The sequence below is a fragment of the Sceloporus occidentalis genome, unplaced genomic scaffold (assembly GCF_023333645.1).
Source record: "Sceloporus occidentalis isolate IW3139 unplaced genomic scaffold, rSceOcc1.0.p SCAF_7, whole genome shotgun sequence".
Classification (NCBI taxonomy): Eukaryota; Metazoa; Chordata; class Lepidosauria; order Squamata; family Phrynosomatidae; genus Sceloporus; species Sceloporus occidentalis.
The window spans coordinates 31063332-31088941 of NW_028316987.1; the positions used below are offsets into that span (position 1 = coordinate 31063332).

General features: G+C 42.7%; 1 protein-coding gene across 2 annotated transcripts in view; it reads right to left on the minus strand.

The window, feature by feature from the left end:
* Positions 1–11013, minus strand: part of LOC149309469 (contactin-associated protein-like 2) — a 1389887-nt gene extending 1378874 nt beyond the window's left edge. For both annotated transcript variants that reach the window (XM_089532517.1, XM_089532516.1), the window contains exon 1: positions 10766–11013. In XM_089532517.1, the coding sequence (XP_089388643.1) occupies positions 10766–10868 (103 nt within the window). In that variant the 5' untranslated portion in view covers positions 10869–11013. The remainder of the gene's footprint in view (positions 1–10765) is intronic.
* Between the last annotated feature and the right edge of the window lie 14597 nt (positions 11014–25610).

A 25610-nucleotide genomic window follows, 5' to 3' on the forward strand; every position in this document is an offset into this window, starting at 1 on the left:
GTGCTTTGATACCAATTCAATTTGGATATGGAATAATAAGGGCAATGCCTTCTGTAATAAATAAAAAAACAATACTAAAAATTGGATCATGTCATGTCATGCCGTGTCATGTCATGTCAGTGCAATCCACAAAAGTAAGGGGAAAGTATGTGTAGGAGATATTTATTGTTGTGAAAGAAGACTCTGAAAAGGGCCTCCTATTTTGGCTCTGTTCTAATTTTTACATATTATCCTTGATTTAAATTGATATTGTTCTTAAGGGCTCTGTTTTGAAGGAAGAAAATATTATATTGAATTACTGCTGCTAAGAAAGACTCTCATCAAAACCTATCTGGCATTTTTAATCTTCGCAGTTGCACTGATGGAATTTATGGACATGATTACATGGAATCTGTATTTCCTTCCCCATGATGTTCAAATTTACACCAATAAATCGTGGACAGTATAACTATTGTTTGACAGCCTAGAGCTTATGTTGTTGTTTTGATCATTATGATACCTTTGGGAACTAACTGCATCAGGAACAGATTCTAATTCAGAGTTAAACACTGACACAATAAACTATGGTCTTCAGCTAGCTGTATCTCTAGCAGTTAAAGCCAATTTATATTACATCTTGGTTTTGAAAGCAAGTAAAACATGGCCCCAACAGGAGTGTTTGTACTTAACTATATAAGATATGTGTAGTGCCTTTACATATAATATACAGACAATCTATATATTTTTTGTTTTTATTACTACCAAGAGTGTTTCTGAAGCTTAAAAGGTTATGTAATAAAAATGCTATGTCTCAGTCAAGCCACACTATCACCTGTATCTGGTGAAAAATGGCACATATATTATTATATATCAACAAGTTCAGTTTTTAAAAATGAACTGGAGAGCACAATATTGGAAGCCAGGGAAATTCAGAAGACAGGTTTGTTGAATTAGTACTGAAAAGCTTTGCAGATGGGGGAAAGAGGAAAGGGTTATGCTGCTTCATTATGTTTTGAACTAGGAACGGAAGCATTTCACTGTCAACAGAACTTAAATGTACTTTTACTACAAGACAACAAGAAGCAATCACCATTCATTGTGCAGTAGATGTAAATGATAAGTATGATTTGATCCACTTGATTTCCAGTGCAGAAGGCATCTCGGTTTGAAACTGGTTGTATGAAGTACAGATTGGGGAAATGCCATGCAAATGGAAATGGCTGGTGCACATTCCTGACATATTTCTAGTTTCAGTCCAGTGCATAGCCAAAGTGGTGAACCACTGTAACTTAAAATTAAAATAGTCATAGAAAAGAACAGCAGTAAAAGATATAACAGCAAACATCAATAAACATGATGCTACTACCCATCCTTTTTTGAGTGGGTTTGCCCTGCAACTCTCTTGGGGTGGGAAGGAAGATAACAAGCAGGTGTGAGCCAAGAAAAAGCAGAGAACCATCAAATAACAGCAGAGAAACAGGAAACTAAAACCCCAGCTTCATTTCCTGAGTGATTAAAGAATTTTTCAGGCAGAACCTCCACACCTCCCTAGTAAATTCCAGAAAAATAGTACGTATGGGGAAAATGTAGCCCAGAGTCCCTTGTTTGTGGCCCTTAAGGCATAAACCATCATGAAACTTTTAATTTTTTTCACAGCCAAAAATGCCCCCCAAAGAGCATCAAATTGCGGCAAAACACAGAAGTTTTATCCCCACACCACCCCAGCCTTCCCAATACCAAAATGTCCAAAAATGGAGTTGGAAGTGATGTTTTCTCACTTCCAATTTCAGCACAGCAGCATGGGTAATGTCTGTGAATGAAAAATGCCCCATGACCTGGTATAGTTGCCCACCCTAACATTAGCTAGTCCCCCTTTATAGGCCTGCTTTAGATATTTTTCACAATCAGAAGTGTTATCACTTGCATGTTAGTCCACCACAGATTGATTTGAAGATTTCGGTTAGGTTCAATAAAGATATTTCATTCATTTAAGATTGGCCCTGCATCCCATCCATGTCTGCCAACCTAGATGCCAAAGCACTGCACAGGCAGAACCTTAATTAATCTATATTAGTTAGTTGGCTGGGGGACAAAATATTAAGGTAGTTTCTTTAGCTCATTGGATTAGCATGTGCTTTGCATGTGCAAAATCCCAAGGTAGAATCCAAGACATTTTTGGCGAATGAGCTGGGTAGAATTATGGCCTGACACAGCATAAGCCTATGACACATTTCTACATCCATGTGTGTTTTGTTTATTTATTTATTCACTTTATATCTTGCCTTTCTCTCATGGGGCCCATTGTTAGCAATATGCATGCTCTCATTAATTAAACATGTGATTTTGATTCCATTTGTCTTTGAAAGATACAGAATAGGACACTGCCCAAACATTTAAAAGGAACAAGAAAAGGCAAATGCACCCGGTTCATTGCTGTGTTAGACCAATGCCAGATTTAGAGCATGAGTCATGACACTTTAGATTAGCACTCCTCAAAGTGATGCTTCATGGACTGATGGTGACTCACAAGCCACTGGCTGCTAGTCCACATTTAATTTCTAGGAAATTTAAGAAACAGTTGTAGCCAACTGACACAAATATGGTGCCAGTCATTAACACAACATGAGCAGCATTGCCAATTTCTGGGGAATTCTCCGGAATCGGGGGAATTTAATTAATTTCTTTCTGGGGATTTTGACTGATATTCATATTAAATATTGGGGAATTCTGGGGATTTTGGATTTTGGTAAAACATTCTGGGAAATATCTTTGAGGCTTGTTGATAACACTGAACCTGAGGAGGAATGTTGACTTCCCCTATCAGATAGCCTATTAAGTATTGCTACGGAAGGATTCTCCAAGGTTTCAGCTAAAATAGATAAAGAATTCCTCAAGGAAAAGTATCTCTCTGATGGGGCAGCAGTCATATGCAAGCTCATCCTAGTGTAGCTGTAGCTTTTGGCTTCTGATTGAAACATTAAATATAGTTACATTAGGCCCTGTCACAGCTGCAGCAGATGAAGGATGGCTGGCTGGCCTTAAATGGTTTACAAGTATCAAAGCATAAACATGAAAGCAACTAGAAAAACCTTCACATGTCTTGGAAACCAAAACACAGGAGGCCAAGCCTTCAAAGTATTGAGGGCAATTGGTCTAAACCAGCCTAGCCATCACTGACAAATACGCTGTTTATGTTCTGTCAGCCATTACAGATAATGCTTATTTTCACAGGACAACATGGACACACAGTGGAAGGCACTGCCTTCTGCACAAAGCAATGCAGGTGACTTAACAGAATGATTTGTTTTTAGCTGTGACTGCTGGTTTTCAACGTACAATGTAGACATGCCCAACATCAGATTCCACAGCTGTTGCCTTTAGGGGTTCTCCCCACTGAGATTGCTTTATGAATTTGTCTGGATTCGCACATGCGTGCGCGCGCGCACACACACACACACAGAGGAAAGCTCTCAGTACTAAACCAAATACAAATAAGAGTAAAATAGGATTATCCTTTTTGTCTTTAGACTGGCCAGTAAGGATTATCAATGGAGTACCTATTATTCTTGAACAACATCTCAGCTATTAAAAATATTTTAAAATGACTATAAATTGAAATTAGCATACTGTGGCTCATGAAAATGAAAACAGATTAATTTTACCACTATCATACCAAGAGCAACCTATACAATATAGGAGGCTCAGGAATGGAGTGAGGGAGAGATGTCCCCATCCCAGTGTGAGTAACTAGAGTACTCCTTCCTTCATGCCGTGAGCCATGGCTTTGTATTAGGAAATCCTGCAGAATGGCTGTTTAACCTACTATTTAGCAAACTGAGTAAGAAGGCATTTCCCCCATTGTGAGTAGACTTTGGCTATAATTACCCTCCTTGATGACTTTTTACATAAAGAAATGATGTATTTGAGAATGAGGTAGTACACCAAGGGAAAAAAAACATGGTCTGCTTTCAACAAAGCCTCCCCCCCCCCTCTACAATTGGTTTACCTCAGACATTTTTTTTAAAGGTTCCACACTGCTTTTCATTTGTAACTTTTTTCTTTTCTTTTTCTTATACCTTTTCTTCTGTCCACAAGGAGGGAAAATCAGAATACCTGCACAATGCCTTTTGATTGGGAACACTAGAAGCTATCCCAGCCCTACACTTATGAATTTTCATTTTTTCACAATCCTAAATGCTGGCATTATTTTTTTCTGTGTACTGCTGAATAAGAAGCATGATTTCTTTTTCATTTCTGCATCTTTTCCTTCAATCATTTACCTGGGTGATCCCAACAAAGGATCGTGAGTGAATAGGCTGATACTGTTGTATTACACAAATAGATTTGTCTAGGTGTTACAAATTTACCCCAAATCACCGTAAAGGAGCAGTTCTTCATCAGCCTGCTAGAAATTGCTACAACTCTGCCTGCAACTACATCTTTGCATGGATTTGAAATGTAAAGATAGAAAGAAGCCAAATTTCCATGGGAAATTGCACACAAGTGTTATCAATCAGATATTTGTTTAAATGGTACACATTTGTTTAAACACGGCACTATTTCTGCAAGCCAGTATGGTTTAGTAGTTTGAGTGTTGAACTATGACTCTAGAGACCAGGGTTTGAATCCCCACTCAGCCATAAAAACCCACTGGATGACCTTGGGCAAGTCACATCACTCAGCCTCAGAGGATAGTAAAGGCAAACCTAATCTGAACAAATCTTGTCAAGACAACCCCATGATAGGATTGCCTTAGGCTGCCCATGTCAAAAATGACTTGAAGACATACAACCACATCCATTTCCAAGAAATGCATACAGTCCGTCCTCGCCTTACGAGGGGGATCCGTTCCGGATCCCTCCGCGTAAGGTGAATTCCGCCTATGCTCAAGCCCCATTGGAAACAATGGGGCTCGTGCGCGGTGGCGCAGCGGCGCGGGTGCGCGCGGGGCGCAACAGGCGCACATGCCCATTCAATTGAATGGGACGCGCCGCCCCGCGTGCGCCCCGTGGCTTGAGCACATATGCTCAAGGCCGCATATGGTGCGCCCGCGTATGGCACGGGCGCGCTGTACATTTAGGCATAAGGGACTGAGCTGTTGCTCCTACAGTGCAAAGGATTCTACCAATCTAAACACAGAAAAGCTTCTCAAAATTCCTAGCTCCTCATCTGTGTTTATATTGGCACATACATTTGTACCCTACTATCCATGTGTGTATACACCTAGGTAGAAACAGTATTGGTTCCTTATACTAGCAATTTTCTAGATTGTGCAGTGGTGGTGTGGTAAGGCAAACCTAACCTTCTTGCTATGGGCAGCCCATTTCTTTGGTGTCTTAGTTCCTCCATGGTTTCTAAGCCTGAAACCTTCTTTCCTCCAGTTGCCACCAGCTACTCCATTGTAGTGCTGATTGTTGGTTTGTTGTTATGTGCTTTCCTGACAACTGCAACTTGTGGCAACTCCATCATGGGGTTTACTTGGTAAGAATACGTTTGAGAGTGTGCCTGCCGTTGCCTTCTTCTTAGTATAAGAGTGTTAATTCCCCAAAGTAACTCAGTGAGGTTTCCATGGTGGAGCAGTGTAGTATTCTGAAGTCCTAGGCCAATTCTCAAACCACTATACCATGCTGACTTCCTTACCAACAAGATAAAGACTGATACTTTTGTGAGATTCTGCTCTCCATTTTGAAATATCCATCACTAAGAAAAATCAATTGGGGGGAAAAACAAAACAAAACCCTTGGCCAAGATCCAAGAAACTACAAGTAGAACACAGTGCTACATGTTTGTGTAATCACATGTGGTTTGCATCGTAGTACCAGATTTCTGGATATGTCCAACCCCGACTTGGCATAAAATGCCAATCTAAATTGAGCAATCAGATTCTAATTCATTCAGAAAAAATATATATAAACTATTGTAAATTGTAAAATTATCTCCTTTTTCTTAAATAAGCAACGAGACTACTACTATCCAACATAACTACCTCCTCAAAGCATACTAGGAGCTAGCTGAGTGATGACTCATGACTTATCACTTAAGCGTACAAACAGCTCTTTGTTGCACCCCCCATATTTTAATTTCACACCCCTGCGAGTGTGAACACCTCAGGTTGGGAATCCCTGTCACTCCCAACAATTGGGGGCTTGTCCGGGATAGTGAGATGTGTCACTTCCCCTTCATTTTTCACCTCATCTGAATGCAGAACAGCATGCACAAGGGTGAATTTAACACCACCTAAACAGTCTCTAAGCAGTTTACAACTGTAAGCTACTTGCCCCCAACAAGCTGGGTACTCATTTTAGTGACCTCGGAATTCAGGCCTGAGCCAAGCCTGAGCCCTTGGCTAGTATTGAACTTGCAACCTGATGGTTTTGAGTGAGTGGCTGCAGTACAGGCATTTAAACACTGCACCACCAGGTCTCTTATAGAGATGAAAGAGATGAAAAAGGAACAAATGACTGAGCTGTGCATAAGGGTATGGACTGGTTATACCACAGTTTTGCAAAATCAGGATGAAAGTGGGGATGTTTCAAGCTAGGGGCCCTGATAATAAGCATAGGCAGTTGTATTTTTGGGATTTGTGGGAAGATGCAGCTTCTCATAAACATTTGCTTTTGTTGCCTATATTACCTTCTAAATTTGAACAATATCCTTCAAACAATTATGCACCGCCTCCTTCTTTCAGTCAGTCTTGTTCCCCTCATTATCCTGCATTTCAATCTATCAATGCTTCTCCTCCTCCTCTTCCAGATCTATCTTCTTCTCGGTGGATATGGTGAGACTAATAATTTAGTCTCTTCCAACCCTATCACAATGGGGAATGCCAGCAAATACCATCTGTCAGGAGGGGAAAAAAGAACTTGTGGATATTTCATAAGTTCCTTGGACAATACACACAGTTCCCAAGTGGCCTTTGGTCTCTCTACCCCTTTCCATCTCCACATAGTACCATATCCTCATATTACCTGGGGAAATGGACATACATTTGATGGGGAAATGTGGTGCATTTCCTGCTCATGGTGTCCATTTGTGTACATCCTCCTAATATTCATGTGAATCTGAGCATCATGTACCACTGCATTACCCATATCAGATTAAACCATACATATGCATATATACAGCAAAAGGTTTAACTAATTTCTTTGGTTATTTGGGGTGTCATTCATGACAAACATCAGTTCAGCAATTGCTATTTTCCAAATAAGATGCCTGCTTGATACTAACTTTTATCATGCATAAAAGAGCAGATCTGAGTACAACCCAACTGTGATAGGCAAAGTCTCCACAATTAAGTTGCTTTAAACCTTCCATAGAAAGCCCAAAGAGTGCATATCTGGTTGCATTTCTCATACAGGTATGCTATTTTCATGCCAGGATCCCAAAAAGCACACAGTCTAAGCCTGATTGCATATTCTTCCTTCTCAATCCATTCTGAAGTCAGAGTTTGGGAGAGGGGCATTAAATTTTATTTTCAATATTACTTTTTGTCTTGTGATGACCTCTCCTGGCTAAGCTGCTCATTATCCTTGATGCAAATAGCTAAGAGTGTTCAGATCATTGTTTCTAAACCTTGGTAATATTAGAACATCAGTAGCAGCTGCTTGCAGTCAGGCTGGAGAAATATTATCTGCCAATATAGTACCATTTGCATCGGATTAGATATGTGATGAACATAACATTCATGTTTCCTGTATCTCACGTTCAAATCTAATTTCCTTTCATGTAAAATAGTTTAGATAAAGATCAATTTCTTCTCTAGATGGTCTTCGAATCAATTAGTTTCCCTGCTTCAATATAATTTCAATGAGAGACCATGGCAAAACCACTTGGGAAATTATGAACAAGTAAAAAAAGAAGAAGTATTTTTACCCTTCCCCCTCTAGTAAAATAAAACTAGAACAAAACCCTAGGAGGGAATAATTTGTAGCATTACGGCTAACTGCAGGCAACTAAAACCAGATATAGACTACCATGTATTTTCTTGTATTCTGAGCAGCGTTCAAAAAAGTAACTGATAGAAACAGTGCAAACTAACTTTTAATATACTAATCAACCATCCATTTCAATGACTTTGCATATGTTTGCACACCTTTGGGCATGAAAAGGTATATTGATTTCGCTGACCTCCATGTGCCCACTATGAACAGGCTTGCCACTTCACATGTAAATAGTTCTTTAAAAGTACATTGCAAGTAACCAACTGGCCATTCTGCTTCTCAGAAGCCAGGACTTGTGGCAAGGATGAGACTCAGCTTGTTAACAAGGATTTGTGTAGGGCATGATCTAGCTGCATGAAGTACAGTATCATTCTGCTGCTAACTCTGAAGGGATCATGTCCAAAACCATATACAGATGATTATATACAAAATGCAGATTGCTTTTGGCATATTCCACCCCCCCTCAAAGTGCTGCAAAAACACTTTCTCCCCGCCCCACAATCACAAACCAGCAAGCAAAACAAAAGGAAAGATACTACAGCCCCTTTGAGATTGCGGGAAAGAAGTCTGTAGCACACACTTTTGTAGTCGCCTTTCGAAAAGTAAACTCAGTCTACGAAAGCTCATGCTGCAAACTTCTCTCTCTCAGTTAATCTCAAAGGGGCTACAATAACCCTTTGCATACCAATGCAGGCTAACATGGTTATGCCTTTGAAAACATAAGCAGACGTCGATTCAACGTATAGCTACCCAGACTGGAAAATGAATGCTGGTGGGAATGCCAAAATGCTTACACATCAAACCATTCAGAGAGCATTACCCAAATTTGAGAGTTAACACACAAGCAGATACAAAAGAGGCACTTTATTGTCCTTTTGCTATCACTTGGAAGGCTACAAATGTGTTTATGTTTCTCTGCAAGATTGCACTTCTTATACTTTTCATGTGTTACCATGCAATTTGGCTTGGCATAGTGGCTCAAGAAAGCAGATGTGTTGACATTGGCTCCATCCACACTGGAGAAATAACCCAGTTTGGCACAGCTTTAACTCTTTCTCGCTCAAGGCTCTGCTCTGGGCCCCACAACAAACTTCAACTCCCAGAATTTCATAGCCTTGAGCCAGAAAGAGTTAAAGCACTGCCAAACCAGGTTATTTCTCCAGTGCGGATGCAGCCATTGCTTGCATAGCAAGTCCTTCTTCCGCCTTTATTAAAGAACTAATAATATGTGTGACTGGCAGCAAGAAATCCTAAGGCAATGAGAAGAAAAACCAGGGAGTGGACAAGTATCACAATCCAATAGGCCACTTATATATCAGACAGGTCTTACCTTTTAAAAACAACAACAGCAACATAGGGTTGTATCCAGATTTAAACACATCCACCAGCTGGGCTGACTGAAGCCATGCTCTCCAGGCCAGCCTTCCCAGTCCCTTGAAAGTGCAAGATGGAGATCTGAAAAAGGCTGGGGAAGGAGGAGGAGGGCAAGAATAGCCCCAAATGCCAGGCAGGAGCCAACAAGGACCTTTGGCCCATGGACCCTCCATGCTCTGGACATTTTGAATAAACAAACTGCTTGAGACTGCATTTTTCAAAAATGCCAAACAAGTCTTGGTCGCATGACAACCGCATCCAAGCCCGAGTAACTTTAAAGCAAGCACTGAAAGTCTGAACATATGAAAAAAAGCTTATTTCATGATGCTATAAAATAACGTGAGCTAAACTCTTGACAAGCCGATGTACATCAGTAGTTCAAAAACACAAGAAAGCAACCTGAAAATGGGGGGGGGGGGGGGGATGAACAACATACAAGGCTTGGGCTTTGAGCCACTGTTAAACTGGTTGTGTGTACAGCGCTGTGTAAATTTACAGTGCTATATAAATAAAGCTTAAGAAGAAGAAGAAGAAGCAACAACAACAACCAGGGGAGAGAAGCATAACTATCAAGCTGTTGTGGTGGTGTGTGGGTTGATATATTATTATCTTTATTAATTATTATTAATTGTTATTAATTATTATTTTAACTTTCTGCTGTTTTTACCCATCAGCTCCTACCACGAACTGGGAGGAAATCCACAACAGAAAACATCCACAGGACAGTCCTACTGAGCAACAGCACTCAGCCATTGCTCAGCTTCTCCAGGGAGCTGTCTTCAGCACTCGGCTCCTTCAGAACGAGAGGAGCAGGACTGCAGCAACCTGGCACTAGTCCTGCACAAACAGTGCCTTTCTCTCGGTGTCTGGAATCCCTCCCAGCCCCTGGCACGGAATGCCATCTCTTTGGGACTTCATCCCTGCCAGGGCTCCCATGCAGGATCAGCCCAAGCATGCCATGGACTCAAAAAATCCAGAATATATCAAAGCAGCAGAAATTAAAGCCCCCACCCCCACCACCGCCTCGATTAGGAGCAAAGAGTTGTTGTTGCCTTTCTCCCATAACCCTTAACCAACACACGACCATTCCCAGAATTCAATCGCCCGGCATCAACGCGGATTAACTCTGCAGTGCGGAGGCAGCCTGACCACACTCCTTCCCTTCCCTGAAAACCAGCAAAGCCTTCCAGCTCGGAGGAGAACGTGACGGAAACTTTCCCCTTCTTCCCAACAGACAGCCTCCTCTAACACAACACACACACAACACACAACCCCCGAGGGAAGAGGTCCAAGGCAAGAATCATAAAATCATCGAATGGCAGAGTTGGAAGAGACCCCAAGGGCCATCCAGTCCAACCCCCCTTCTGCCATGCAGGAACTCTCCATCCAAGCATCCCCATTGACAGATGGAAGGCAGCAAAGGAGGAGGCCGGCTTCCCTTCCCTTTCCCCCTTCCCTTCCTGCGGACTTACGGGAGGCCGGGAGGGCGGCGGAGGCTGGGCCGGCGAAGTGGGCGACAATCCAGAGGCAAAGCGCTGCCTCCCTGCAGCCGGCGCCAGGGATCCCCGAAGCCATGCTCTCTCCCTCCAAGAGTCCCTTCTTCGTCCCGGAGAGGAAGGGGCTTCAATGGAGGCTCCTTCGCCTCAGTCTCTGTCTGTCTGTCTCTCTCTTTCCCACCTTCCTTCTTTCCTTCCTTGGAGGGAAGCGGAGTCCCGGGACTTTGGCCTCCTCCTCCTCCTCCTCCTCCTCTCTTAAGCAGCCCCGGACGCGCCTCCCCTTCCAAGGGCCGGACCAATGGAGACGGGGAGGGGACCACCTCCGGGAGGGAGGCGGCAGGGGAGCTCCCCTTCAGGCTGCTGCCTCCCGCAAAGCCCTGGCGCTGCAGAGGAGCTCAGGGGCTCCGGCCTCCCGCAGCCATCCCTTTGCAGCGGAGGAAGAGAGACAGCAGAGGGACAGCAACGCAGAGGAGGCAGCGAGAGGCAGGGAGGGCTCCAGCGGCTGAGGAAAGCTTCCTCTGGTGGCAGCGGCAGCAGCCCCGGCTCCTCCTCTTCTCCACTTCTCCTCCTGCTCCTCCTCTTCTCCGGGTGTCCGTCAGCAGAGCCCCCGCCCCCTTCCCTCCTCCCGCAGCTGACGAAGGCTGCCGCTGTCTCTGGTGCTGAAACTGGAACTGGAAGCAGGAGCCTGGAAAGAGAGACGGAGGAGGAGGAGGAAGAGGAAGGCCCTTGGCTTCTTCTTCCTCCCGTTTTCCCGGACTTCTCCTCTCCCTCGGGGACCCACTCTCTCAAGGAGAGGGTTCAGACTCGGAATAGGCGCCTTTCTCCCTCACAAAAGCCCCCCTTGGACGGTGCTAAGGGCTCAGCCGAGGAGCCTGGAACGGAGCCAGGAGGAGGAGGAGGAGAGCAGGAGGCTCCATGCAGATGTTTCTCTCTCTCTCTCTCTCTCTCCCTCACACGCCGCCTCCTTCTCTTCCCAGCTTGCCTTTAAAAACCCTCCCCACACAGGCAAAGCAGGGCAAGGCAAGGCAGAAAGGAAGGAAGCAAGGGAGGGAGAGAGGAAGGAAGAAAAGAAAAGAAAGAAGGGAGGGAGGGAGAGAGGAAGGAAGAAAAGAAAGAAGGGAGGGAGAGAGGGAGAGAGGAAGGAAGAAAAGAAAGAAAGGAGGGAGGGAGGAAGAAAAGAAAGAAGGGAGAGAGGGAGAGAGGAAGGAAGAAAAGAAAGAAGGGAGGGAGGGAGGGAGGGAGGGAGGGAGGGAGGAAGGAAGAAAAGAAAGAAGGGAGGAAGGGAGGGAGGGAGAGAGGGAGAGAGGAAGGAAGAAAAGAAAGAAAGGAGGGAGGGAGGAAGAAAAGAAAGAATGGATGGAGGGAGAGAGGGAGAGAGGAAGGAAGGAAGAAAAGAAAGAAGGGAGGGAGAGAGGGAGAGAGGAAGGAAGGAAGGAAAGAAGGAAGGAAAGAGGGTAGGGAGGAGAGCTTCCCTGCCGCAACCCCGGCCTTCAGTCCGCCCCTCCGGGAGCCTCCCAGACCCATTCCTTGAGCTTTCCCTTGGGCGCTTCTCCGGCCCAGGCCTCGGCCTCCAGGGGGAAAAGGAAGCCTCTCTTGCCCCCTTTTTTGGGTGGTTGCAACGCCTCCCCCTTCTCTCAGGTTGTCACTTGGGTCAAGAGAATCCATGCCTCTCTTCTTTCCTGCCTGTTCTTTGGGCGGCATCAAGACGAGGGAAAGGGACTGGTGGGTTACCATTATTATTTAAAGGCGGCAGGATAATGTCTGTGAAGAGAGAGCCTAATGTTCCTCAGAAGCCCATTTTTAGTGTGTGGGGAAAGAAGGCCGAGGGAGGGAGGGAGAAGGGGCTCCCCTTCTGTGTTTTCTGTGAGGCGGAAGGCCATTTCGCTGCCTTCCTGGCATCTTCCAAGCGTGAGAGAACAACAACAACAACAATGTCCAGCTGCTGGCTCAGGAGAACTGAGAACTCAGCACTAAAAGGGATGAGGGGGAGGGAGGAGAAACTGCAGAAAGGCTAACTCTGCATCCACACTGGAAAGATAACCCAGTTTGGCACTGCTTTAACTTGTCTGGCTCAAGGCTATGGAATTCTGGAAGCTCTACTCCGCTCTGGGCCCCACAACAAACTCCAACTCCCAGAATTCCATAGCCTTGAGCCAGATAAGTTAAAGCAGTGCCAAAACGGGTTACCTCTCCAGTGCGGATGCAGCCCAACACATCTGCATGGCTTTGGCGTGGCTTCCGGCCTCTTAGGAGACATGCATAATTTAAGCAGCATACCTCCAAAGTGACCCAAAGCAGCTTTATTTTGACCTGTTTGTTCAGGCCCAGAAACCTTGAGTCCCCAAATAACCCTTGAATATGTTGAAGTTCCCTGATTTTATCTCCCTGGAAGGACTCAGTGATCCCCAAACTGTGTTCTTTAAGGGATTTTGGACCTCGGCTCCCAGAATCCCAGACTATTGACCAACATGGCTGAGGCTTCTGGGAGCTGAAGTCCAAACTCTCTTAAAGGGCACAGTTTTGAGACCACTGCTATAGGTACCGCTTTGGTGGGAAGGCAACAGTGTTCTGTGCAGTCATGCTGGCCACAGGATCACAGAGTTGTCTTTGACAACACTGGCTCTTTGGCTTAGTATGGAGATGAGCACCTCTCCCTTATAATAATAATAATAAAATAAAACTTTTATTTCTATCCCACTTTTCTGTAGCAAGACAATGAAAGTGGCTACCAACTAAAACATCCATAAACAATGTACAGAGATGACTATCTCCTGGTTATGACTTGACAATCTTGCCAACTGAAAACCCTTACCTTTACCTTTAAGGATGCATGTTGCAGCTACTCCATACCAGCATGGTGTTCATAGTTGCTGTGGCCAATTCATCACCTAGGCTAGTGGCTAACTTTCTGGCAAAGAGACCCTTCACAGTTAGCTAGACAGCTCCTTAGACAAGAGATGGTGTGTTCTGCTGCCAGGTGCCTACATGAAGCTGCACCAAGATGGCAGAACCTCCCCAAGGTTGTACTCCACTGGCTTTGCCTTCATCCATGCATCCATGAGGCAGCAGACTTGGGGTTTGTAGGAAAGAAGTGGTATATAAACATGCTTTGATACACTAGCCAGGCCCTCCCCCTAAAAAAATATTTTTCTCACCCCCAGGTGTAAGAAAAAGCATCTTAAAAAGCCAATGTGATTCTAGGCTGCATCAATAGGTGTATGGTGTCTAGATCAAGAGAAGTAATAGTATCACTCTGTTCTGCTTTGGTGAGACCTCACCTGGAATATTGTGTCCAGTTCTGGGTACCACAATTCAAGAAAGATGTTGATAAGCTGGAGTCTGTCCAGAGGCTGGTGACCAAAATGTAAAAGGTCAGGAAACCATGACCTATGAAGAGCAACGTAGGGAGCTGGGGATGTTTAGCCTGGAGAAGGGAAGGTTAAGGGATGATGTGATAGCCATGTTTAAATTGCTGAAGGGATTACTTGTAGGAAAAGCAAAAGCATCTTAAGTTAGCTGATCATACTAAGACAAGTCAGTTAATAATTTCTTAATTTTAATTACTTGTGTTTATGCCTGCTTTTATTATCTTATCTAATTTTTTATTCTATTTTCAAATATCAAATTTATTTTCACCATAGTTGAAATGTAATATCTTAAATTTTACTATTTGGCTTTTATATTTTATTATCTTTTTACTATCTTTTTATTAGTTAAAATCAAAGCTGTCCATTGTGTGTATTATTTCACTTTTTAATGTACTATTTTATTATTGATACTGGTCTTTGACCATAATAAGCTTATTCATTCACTCATTCATTCATTGAAGGGATGTAATGCTGAGGAAGGAATAAGCTTGTTTTCTGCTGCTCCTGAGACAAGGACCTGGAACAATGGGTTCAAGCTACAGGAAAAGAGATTCCACCTCAACATTAGAAACAACTTTCTGACAGTAAGACCTGTTTGGACTTTATCACATGTGAGAAATTTCTCTTAATTTTGAATGAAAAGAAAGTGGGGCCAGAACGCATTCATGTGAATCCGCTAGTTCAGTGAATTTATGTGAATAAGAATTGTGTTTGAACTGGCTTCCCAGTGCCCAAAAATAGCATGCCATTGCCCAAATTTGCATGTGGTAGTCTATCACGCAATAATGTGAAACCCCATGATTGCACTCAAACTGACTTCCCATTGCCCGAATTTGCATGTAGTGGGTTATCACACAATAACGTTAAACCCCATGATTGCGTTCAGATTGCCATTGGATTATACTTCCAATTTTCCTTGTCTGATAAACTCCTTTGACAGTAGAACATACTCCTTTGGAATATGATGGAGACTCTTTCTTTGGAGGTTTTTAAAGAGAGTCTGGATAGTCGAGAATGCTTTCATTGTGCATCCCTGCATGGGGGCTGGACTTGATGTCCCTTGTGGTCTCTTCCAACTCTGTCATCCTATGGAACATGGGGTATGGATATACATACTGGAGCACCATTGACCATTAGTAACTCTTCCAAGTTTTCCAGAAAAAAGTCAAGTAATCTGCGAATACATGAGAAGGGTCTCAAGTATCCCCTACTTACTTCTCATCATAGACACAGGAGTACATAGAAGGCAATCATGAAGTTTATTTGGAAACACTGCTAAGATGAAGTCAAAAACATTTAGTGGCCCAGCTGCCAGTGACAGGTTTACTGCATGTAAGATGCTGCAACATGTCTGTATATGTAGAAATGCAGTGCTTTCAAAGCAACATAAAGACCCCTCTTCTCTCAGATTGATGGACATGTTGCTAGTAAATACATTTGAAAGAATGAGTCACTTGTTACAAACTACTTTTAGAGAAGGAGAATCGTTTGGGGTTCTTCTTCTTCTTTTTTTGGAGGGGAGGGTCTTTATAGGAAGCATGAATCACCTTCTATTTACCTCCCTTCCACCCCCACAAAGAGACATACTTTTGACTGCCTGTCCATATATCCCTAAGGAAATGGATGTTTTCTCCAGTCCTAGAGAAATACACTATCTATATAGATTGTCATTTTTCACCTGCACACTGTAGTTTAAAAGACAGAGAAAGAATCTTTACTGGAAAGAGCCATAATCTCCTTGCATTGTTATATCATTGAAAAGAACATGATTTGACAGTGGGAATCCGGCCTTGGATGTTTTCAATGTTCTAGTCAGGAAAGTGACTCTTACTCAACTGGCTTCAGTGTTAATTTCCATAGAGTTCAATCAAGATGGAGCAACATTTATCGAGGGAAGTTTAATGAGTAATGTTCCTTTTCTCTCATGCTGTTTTTCGTGTTTGTATGTTTGGTCATGATAATATTTAAAACCAATAATTAAATATTCAGAGTCTCAGAGATTCTGGGGTTTGACTAAACAGCTTTTCAATACTGAATTCATTGTTAAAAATAACTTGTTCATAGGATGATGTTTTTCTGTTCTGTACCTTCAATTTGACTCTGACCTATTCTGATCCTATCATAGTATTTTCTTGGCAAGATTTATTCAGAGGAGGTTTATCACTGTCTTCCTCTGAGGCTGAGAGAGTGTGGCTTGTCCAACATCACTCAGTGGGTTTCCATAGCTGAACTAAGATTCTAGTCTTACTCCTTCAGTATCCTCATCCAGCACTCACGCTGTCACACCACATTGGCTTGCATGGGTAACTTGCTTGCTCAGGGATTCTCATTTGTTAAACTGAAATCATTGTATATTTCCTATACATTTATTTTGATATATACAGTTGCCCCTTTGAACTTGCAGGGGATCTGTTCCAGACCCCCCCCCCATGAGTTTGAAATCTCATGTATATTCAAGTCCATAGGCTTGAATGGGGCACACGCTTCATTAAGATGGGTGGGGGGAATAAGGATATCTCCATCAACACCCCCCCCCAACATTATCTGATTTTAAAAGTTAAGGATTGTGCTTATTTATTACTTCGACATGAGAGCAACAGGAAATACTAGAGATCCCAAGCTGGTCAAGGAAACTTTCCTGAAACCCTGGAGAGCTGCTGCCAACCTAGTTTACAATACTGGGCTATATTATAGACCATTAGTTAGAGTCATTATGAGACAGCTTCATCTGCTCCTCTTCTTTGTTGCTCTACATGCCTTTCTGAATTCCTTCATTTTTTAAAAAAAATTCTCCTGAAAAGCATAGGTTCCCCCCCATGAAGACTTCAGCCTGCTTCTCTGCTTAACTGAAAATAAGTTTAAGTACATGAAATTGCATCTGAATATCTTTACTCCTTGTTATCATTACAGAAGTAAGTTGACAATAAGCTTCTTATGTCTGGGTCATAGAATCTGGGACATGAGGTTGGCTTTGATTTAGGCAAGACTGTGCCTAGAGTGTGGATTTCTTTGCCTTGAATGGCTTGCCTTTCCCACTTCGTAATTGTCATTGACCAGATCAGTCTTATACTACTATTTATTTAGGAGGCTCTGTTGCTAGTGTTGTTTGGCACCCTGAATTTATTGATTATGTTTTAAGCTTCCTAAATTTGTTAGGCTAGTATTTCTCAGAATAAAATCTGTTACCATATTGAATACAAACTAGTATGTGTAATAGGCAGGAAAAAAGTGATGGGCCTGGGAGTGGTAGCATGCCTGATAGTCAGTGAATATGGCCTTGGTTAGTGCATGGATTAGAGATCAGAGGAAACCATATATCAGCTGATCTGAATCTTGCAACTAAGGTTTGGGAATTGTGTGGCCCTGCAGATTTTGCTAAACTGCAACTCCCTGCATTGCTCTTATTGGCCTTGCTGTCTATGGCTGAATCAAGATCAGTACAGAAGAATAAGTAAAACTCACTCAGCACCTCTTGAAGAAATGGACATGATATATTCAAAATGCTAAAGATCAGAACTATGCAACCAATTTGGCTAAATCATGATCCCAAAGTAAATCAGACCAACTCCAACTATTTTGTGCCAGTTCTAAATCAGATAATGTCCAAGCTAATTCTCAAAGTGGAATAGCACAGTCAAAGCAACTCAGATCATTCAGAGAATTGGGCATTAAAAATAATTAGGGAAATGCCAGAGAGTACATCTCCAGCATATAAGAAAAATACCAAAGTAATGTGATGTGAGGGTGGGGTGAGGAAAGTCGGACTTTGACCACTGTCAGTTCTTGTATGAAATCTGGATCATGAATCTTACCAGCACTTCTACCCCCAATTCTTACAGGGAATGGTTGTGTGAAGTCATTGAAGTTATATACTCCACAATTTCCTGCATCTCTTGATTTGTTTGTGAAATTGATCTGCTTGTTGGAAATTGATGAAAAAGATTGTGAAGGACTGTGAAGGTTATTATCATTTGATATTTTTCCCCTCCCAGGCTCTTTCTCTTTTAATTTCCCAAACTTTTGTCTTGTGGAGTAACCTGCCATAGTCCTGTTGTCTTTCAAGTTAATTTGTCAGTTTGAGTATTTATCTGCTTATTGTGTGTATCTCTATGGGGTTTTGATAGTGAGATTTATTTTGTCTTTCTCATTACACTCACAATTGGCCCTGGCTGTTGTTGGGTGTCTGATTTTGTGCTCTTGGTCTGATATACTTTTTAAAAAATAATCATACATCTAGCTCTTCTGTATCTCTGCGTGTGCAATTTTATATTCATCTGGTCTCTAAAAATATTTATTTTATTCAGAAAATATTATTATTATTTTAACAAGGCATTTAATTCACATAGGCCCTGTACAAACGGGCCATTAAGCACGTACTGAGTCCCTGCTAAGGTTGCCCGGGAGTGTCCTTTTCAGATGCTCCCTAACCCCAGGACGTACTCAGTACGTCAAAATGGTGGCGCCCTGTCTACATGGGTGCTGCCATTTTGACGTAACAGCCGCATTGCATCCAAACAACGCGGTGCACCCATTATGTCCTGGTGTTGCTGCAGGGCGCCTATGGCGCCCTTTCAGCAGCGCCGAAAGGAGCTCCAAAACAGAGCTCTTTTCACGCCGCGTATTGCTGGCGTGGTTTTTACATGGCCATGCCAGCGATACTGAAAAGAAAGGGGCTGAGTCGCCCCTTTCTCTGTTTCCCTGCCGCTGTCGGAGTGTACTTGGGGCATGAAGCCCCAAGGACACCCCTTTCCAGGCTGCGGGGAAGCAGCGTTTTGCCACTTCCCCAAGGCCTGGAAAAGCGGCAGATTGGGGCCTCCGAGGCTGCTGCTATGGCAGCTCAGGCCCCGATCCATCAGGGAAGGGGGCGGGTGCAGGCAGCCCGAAAGGGGCGGTCTATATCCTGCCATTGTGAAGCAAAGCAAACACATTTTTTTGCCTATTACATTATTATTAGTTGATCAAGTAATTAATTTCTAGATTTCCTCATTGGTTAAACTAATATACCTGCATGGTTTTAATATATATTTTAATATGATTTTATATACAACAATTATATTTTATACCATATATTTAGATCAAATATTTTATCTATTTTAATCGTATCTGTTTTGTAATGAATTTTAAACACATTTTATTAAGCTGTTTTTAAAATGCATTTATTTGTACTTAATTACATCCCACTGTTTTGTTTTAATATGCTTTGTTCTTATTTTTCAATATGGAGTACTCATACTTTTGTGTATAGGTCTATAAGATGTATATTACTGTTGGGGTGTTTACGTTAGTTTTGTTGTTGCTGTGTTGCTGTTGTTTTGCCTTAAGGTTTGTTAACTGTAATAAAGGCTTGACTGACTAATACACAATTTACAGTTTAACCATTATTTTCATCATCATCATCATGACAAAGTGATTTAACTTTGACAATCATAAAGCATCTCGGCAACAGTAATACAAATCCACATTGGGTCCCAAGAGCCAGAGGAAGGCTAACTGGTGAGGTAGAGGGATTCAACTATGGAAAAGGTAGGATGGGAGCATGAAATGACAGCTTGCTTGAAGACGGGGCCTTTAAATGAAAGTTTTCAATGCCGCTCAGATTCCCAAATGTCTTATCATGATAAACTCTGGGGGAATCTAATTAGATGGACTACTAGTAGGGCATCCTGTCATCATTCCTCTACTTTGTTATGTCATGTTATTAAAATTCACCAATAGGACCGACAATAGAATAAAGCCAAAGTATACCATCTTGAAGCAGACTGTCATTTCATCACCATTATGTCTGATCATTATTTAAACCAGTGATTCCCAAATTTTTGTCCTACAGGTATTTTGGACTTCAACTCCCAGAACCCCTAGCTAGCTTGCCTAGTAGTCAGGAATTCTAGGGGCTGAAGTCCAAAACATCTGGAGGACCAAAGTTTGGGAAACACTGATTTAAACCTTAACAGACATAGCTGATCAATGTTCTGTGTTTACCATCCTGGCAAGAACAATCTCAAGGCTAAAGCTCTGCCTCTCTCTGTCAGGCCTCTGTCACCTGCTGCTGCATGCCTGTTTAGTACTCCACTTTATTTGCTCTGCTTTGGGGTAGTTCCTCAACTGTAGAGGTGCTGTAGGAAGGTGCACTAGCACATTGTCAAACCAAAGCAGTATGAATTGCTGAGACTGCACTGTCAATGCATTTTAAAAATTGGGGCGGGTTTAAAAAAGTAACAGCAAACTTTACAAGTACTTAACAAAAAGCACCAGTGAAACTATCTTTCTGGATAATTCTCTTATTGCAGTCGCCAAATTTTATGCAGATGTGTGTGAGGAAAATGTTATAGCCATTTTGGTTTCCCAATGCAAGTCAATGAAGCAGGACTGGTGATCAAGAGAATCTAAATTCAGGTCTGGAGTCTTGATCGGATTAGATTGGGTCTAGCTTGAGCTGAACCAAAGTGATTCCAGATTGAAACACCAACTATGCCTGAAACCAAATCAAGGGCTCAATCCACACCCTGCTCAAGATGTTTCTCTAACTTAGACTTGCCTCAAAGAACTCTGAGAAATTCCTAGTCTCATCAAATTTGAATAAGGCAAATTTGAATCTTCATTATTATGATGAAAGTAGTGCTTCAGATTTATTGAAACATTAAAAACTACCCAACTGTTGTAAACGTCTTTCTTTATAGTATCTCATCTCTGGCTTTTTGATAATTGGTGCCCATTTGTTTATATGGGATGAATCTCTAGCAGAGGCCAAAATACTTAGGTAAATGTGACAAATGTAGTCCTTTATGTTATAATATCATGTTGTTGTGACCTCTAGAGCCACACATTAATTACTTTCATTTATTTTCATATTTCAGTGCAGGCCTTCTTAGCCTCTTGAGGTCTTCTAGTGTTATGGGAATCTGAATACATGAATAAATAAAAATGGAGATCACACTTCAGTCAATCTGCATTAATTTCACCTGTTTGAATGTGGCAAAGATCTCCAGCTTCTGTTGTCTTCTAGTCTATATAAGAATTTGGCATAGCTTCCTAATGACTAAATATATTTTAATCTACTCATTTTAAAAAGGATTGACGGGGGGGGGGGGGAGTTTGTAATTACATCTTTTAAAGTTATTCAGATAAGAGCTTTAATTCTCTTTGAAAGTACTGAATTAGCAATCTCTTGGAGGAAGTGGTTAATAGAATTTCCAGATCTGAACTCGTCAGACTAGAAAATTGTATAAAAGATAATTAGAGCTCCGTGTCCATTTCCTGCAAGGTAGGACTAGATGGTCTTTGTGGCCAAGATAGTCTTTGTGGCTACTTCCAACTCTAAGACTATCTGATTCTGTGTCATATGCATCAAGCAATGTGTTACTGCAAAACTGAAATGATATTTCTTTATTTCTATCAGTTAAATAAATATCTATTAACCAATTTCAGACATGGAGAGGACTATGTTATACTGGTTTGCCACAAAGACATTAAAGGAGCCTTTCTGTAAAAAGAGGTTGCAAAACTAATTCAGCACTAACATGATCAATGACACAGGGATTCACATTCAGAGTTTAAGCCTGTGATGGCGAACCTATGGCGACGCCATTTTGCCAGGCACGGGGCGAGGGAGAAGTTGGAATGGGCACGTGTCTGCCCATTCTGCCTCCTCCCTGCCATTTTTGGGCCTCCCACTGTCTCTCTGAGATAGCAGGAAGCCAGGAAATGGCACCCGGGAGGAGACTGAGGCGTGTGCGTCTGGCTCCTCCTCCCAGCCCTCTTCCCTCCCGGCTTCCCTTTCCTCCACGCGAGGAGCCCATTCACATGGAGGAAAGGTCCGAGGAAGAAAGGATTGGGATGCGTGCCTAGTCCTTTCCCCCCGGCTTCCCTTTCCTCTGCGTGAAAGGGCTCCTTCGGAAGACACCTCAGGCCTGGCGAAACCCTGAGAGGAGCAAGGCCCCCCCGCTTCCTCCTCCTCCTGCCCGCAGGGCTTCGCCAGACCTGAGGTGTCCTTTGGAGGACACCTCAGACCTGGTGAAGCCCCGAGCAGAGAAGCAGGGCTGCAAACCCATTGTTCCTCCTCCACGGGCCCTTACTGGTCCCCAGCTGTCTCTGAGAGACAGCTGGAGGCCAAGAGAAGGGCAGGAGGAGCAGGTGCATGCCTGTCACCCTTCCCCCAACTTCCCCTCGACTTCTAGCTGTCTGTCAGAGCAGCTGCAGGCCGGGATAGGGCACGGGGAAAAGCCCCGCCCCAGAGGCCCCGCTCCTAAAGGGTAGAAGCTCCACCCTCAGAGGGTGGAAGCCCCGCCTCTGGCATGTGGCCCCATCCCCAGAGGGTGGAAGCTCCGCTCCCGGCATGGCAAACTAAAAAGGTTCGCCATCACTGGTTTAAGCAGTTCAATCCCTGGGTGTGCATGAACAGTTCAGCTTCTCCCACATTCAACTGTTTGAAGAAGTCAAGCTTTTTCCTGTGTGATGATGAGGAATTATGTGAATCTGGACAACATCTTACTTAAAATGATCAAAAGAAAAAAAATCAGCCATCTTTACTGCAAATAATCACACATATATACACATATAAAATTTTCATGGAGTTTTTCTGTATCTCTATTTCCGGCTAAAGAAAGTAGAGTGCAGAGTCAAATGGTGTCTTATGGCTCTTTATAGCACTGGGTGTTCTGGCTGAAGTCCACATCTAATGAAGAAAGTGTCTACGCACATATAAATGAAAATTTGGAGATTTGTCCCTGAAATGGTATGGTGGGAAAGAAGGGACCTGAATAAGCTTTGATATGGATCTGTATAGCTCTCATTTACATTATAGCTCTTACTAAAGGTCTATCTAGTTTTTTTTTTCTGCTGACAAGTTTAGAGGATGCTTTATGCTTCTGTGAAGCACACAGTAAAGTTGCCTTACAGAAGCGACTGAGCAGTTTTATCCAATGTGGAAGTGGAGCATCCACTTTTAGTTCAGGATTGCAGAAGCAGGCTTGTATATACAGTGCCATTGCACATGCAGCTGTGCACTGGGTTATGCATTCAATTATGCAATATTGCCATCCAGCACAATGGCTAAATGCAAAACACAATTTAATGTGCATGTACTGTCTACAACCCCAATGTAATAGATTAGCCAGCATTTATTTTCTGTTACAGTGAAGTCTGTTTTATATGGTAAATACACACCATGTTAAAGAAAGATAATCTAAGGCAGCCCTCCCCACACCTCCAAAGCAGCCAGAGGCCGTGCCAAAGCCACGCTCCAGTCCTTAAGACCAGAGCAAAAAGGAATTGGGATAGTCTGACTCCTGGCAGCTCTGGTTGGCCCCTTCATCCATAGCTTGCCTTGGGAGAGGGCCACGAGGACAGCTGGGTTCTGGCCCACTTCTAGCCAGAGTGAACTCAGACCACGTTTTATGCCCATCTGTTCCACCCCCTAGCAATAAAACTCTTTCACCTTAGGGTTGCCATAAGTCGGAAACAAATTGAAGGCATGCACCAAATATGTGTGAAGTGTTGTACTGTATTTTATTTTTATCCCTTATTTGTAATTATGTTTTAAATGTGTTTTAAGTATTTTAAACATGGTTTCTAATATATTGTTATTTAATTCTTTTTTTTTTTTTACTTTTGTAAAATTAGATTTTAATTTAATCTTGTTTTAAACTTTTTGAAAGCCTCCTTGGATACTACCCTGGGAGAAATGCAGGGTATAACGCTAATAAATAAATGCAGGAATAGACCCCCAAGAGATGGCTATCCAACCTGTATTTGAAAAGCTCCAAAGAAGGAGAGTTCAGAACCCTCTTAGGAAGTCTATTCCATTGTCAAACAGCTCATACAGTCAAGAAGTTCTTCCTAAATTCAGGTGTGATTTCTTTTCTTCCAATTTGAATCCATTGTTTGGTGTCCTTATCTCTGAAGCGGTAAAATAGAAGCTTGCTCCAGTGTCTGCATGAAATCTCACAGCAGTTGGGCATTTTTTTTTTAATGTGAGTGCCTTGATGTTTCAAGTCACCCTTTTTCAATGAGGAAAAGAAAACCCATGAGTATTCTTCGTATCCCTATCAAATATCTCTTGAGTTCCTTCCTAACAGTTCCACAGTACTTTTACAAATACCTGAACAAGTGTCATTTTCACAGTGGCTGGCTGGCCATATTGAAAACTGCTGGGAGAAAAGGTATGGTTTTTTCCCTTTTTTTCTGCACACATTTGCTCATTAATCCCTTATTTGAGCATGGTGCCTGCTGTATGCCTATACTTACTTGTTCCTTCTCTTCCAGCCCTGGGCAAAATCAGAGGAACAATAGCATAATTAAGAATGCATGTTAATGTTATTTCCCTGCTCATTTAGGCACTAAGTAGATGACTCATCTATACAACTAGAGCATAATAAGCTCATTTGGGTAATTTTTCATTTTCACTGAGAATTAGGGTCCACTGGATGGAAGGTGAGTACAAATCAGGGACTAATAAACTGCTTCCAGCTTTGTCAGTGTTTCTAAACTACCCAGTGACCAAATTTGCTTGCACTGGTAATCAACAAGGAAATGTTCCTTCAGTTCACAGCTTGTAAAGTGAAACCTGTAATGTTGCCATTCAGCCCTCTTTCAGAGTTGATCAGGGTTTCTTTTAAGAATAATTGCAGAAAAGCACCTTGATACTTCCTTTCTGTGGTGGTGGGATTGTATGCTCCACTGAAACAGGGGACTATGCTGATGGCAGCACTACTGCTCATGCAGTCGCCATATCATACAGGCTTTTGCTGAAGGGTCAGATTAAGGCATGGTACATACAGCCAAGAAGTGGCATCCAGGCAGCTATTCTAGGGTTAGGGACCACGCACCAACCGCGTGGTCCGTAACCCTACAACGTCATGGCGTCGTTGTAATGGCAGCCTCCCATCCATACGGGAGGCTGCCATCATGAAGTAAGTGACGCACAGCATATAGACATCACTGTACATCACTTATGTCATGAGTGCGCCAATGACACACTTGTGACAAGCATGCAGCATCCCAAGAAGAACCTGGTTTTTGTGGGTTCTTTCTGGGGTGGAGGGATGCCATGTAGTTTGGCTGCTGTGGCGTCCCTCCACAGGAAAACTGGACGCCTCCAGCCCACCCTTTCGGGGAGGTATGTACCGGGCCATATGTGTCAAATAGCTACAGGACAGCAGTAACACTGGTGAAAGATCTCTCTGAGATGGCACAATAGCTAACACTTGTTAGTACTGCACAGAAGAAGGCACCAGTAAATCGCCTCTGAATGTCTTTTACCATGAAAACTTTATGATGAGGCATTCCCAAAAAACTCTGTAAAGTGAAAGGCATTAGGGAAGGAGGCAGATTACAACACTGGTGAATTGATTCAATCAAGGAAACCACAACCGTGAATTTGCAAGATGTGAGGAGGGATGTTGATAACTAGGGATCTTGATCTTGGCGATTTCTCAATCAGAGAGTCTGCATAGGTT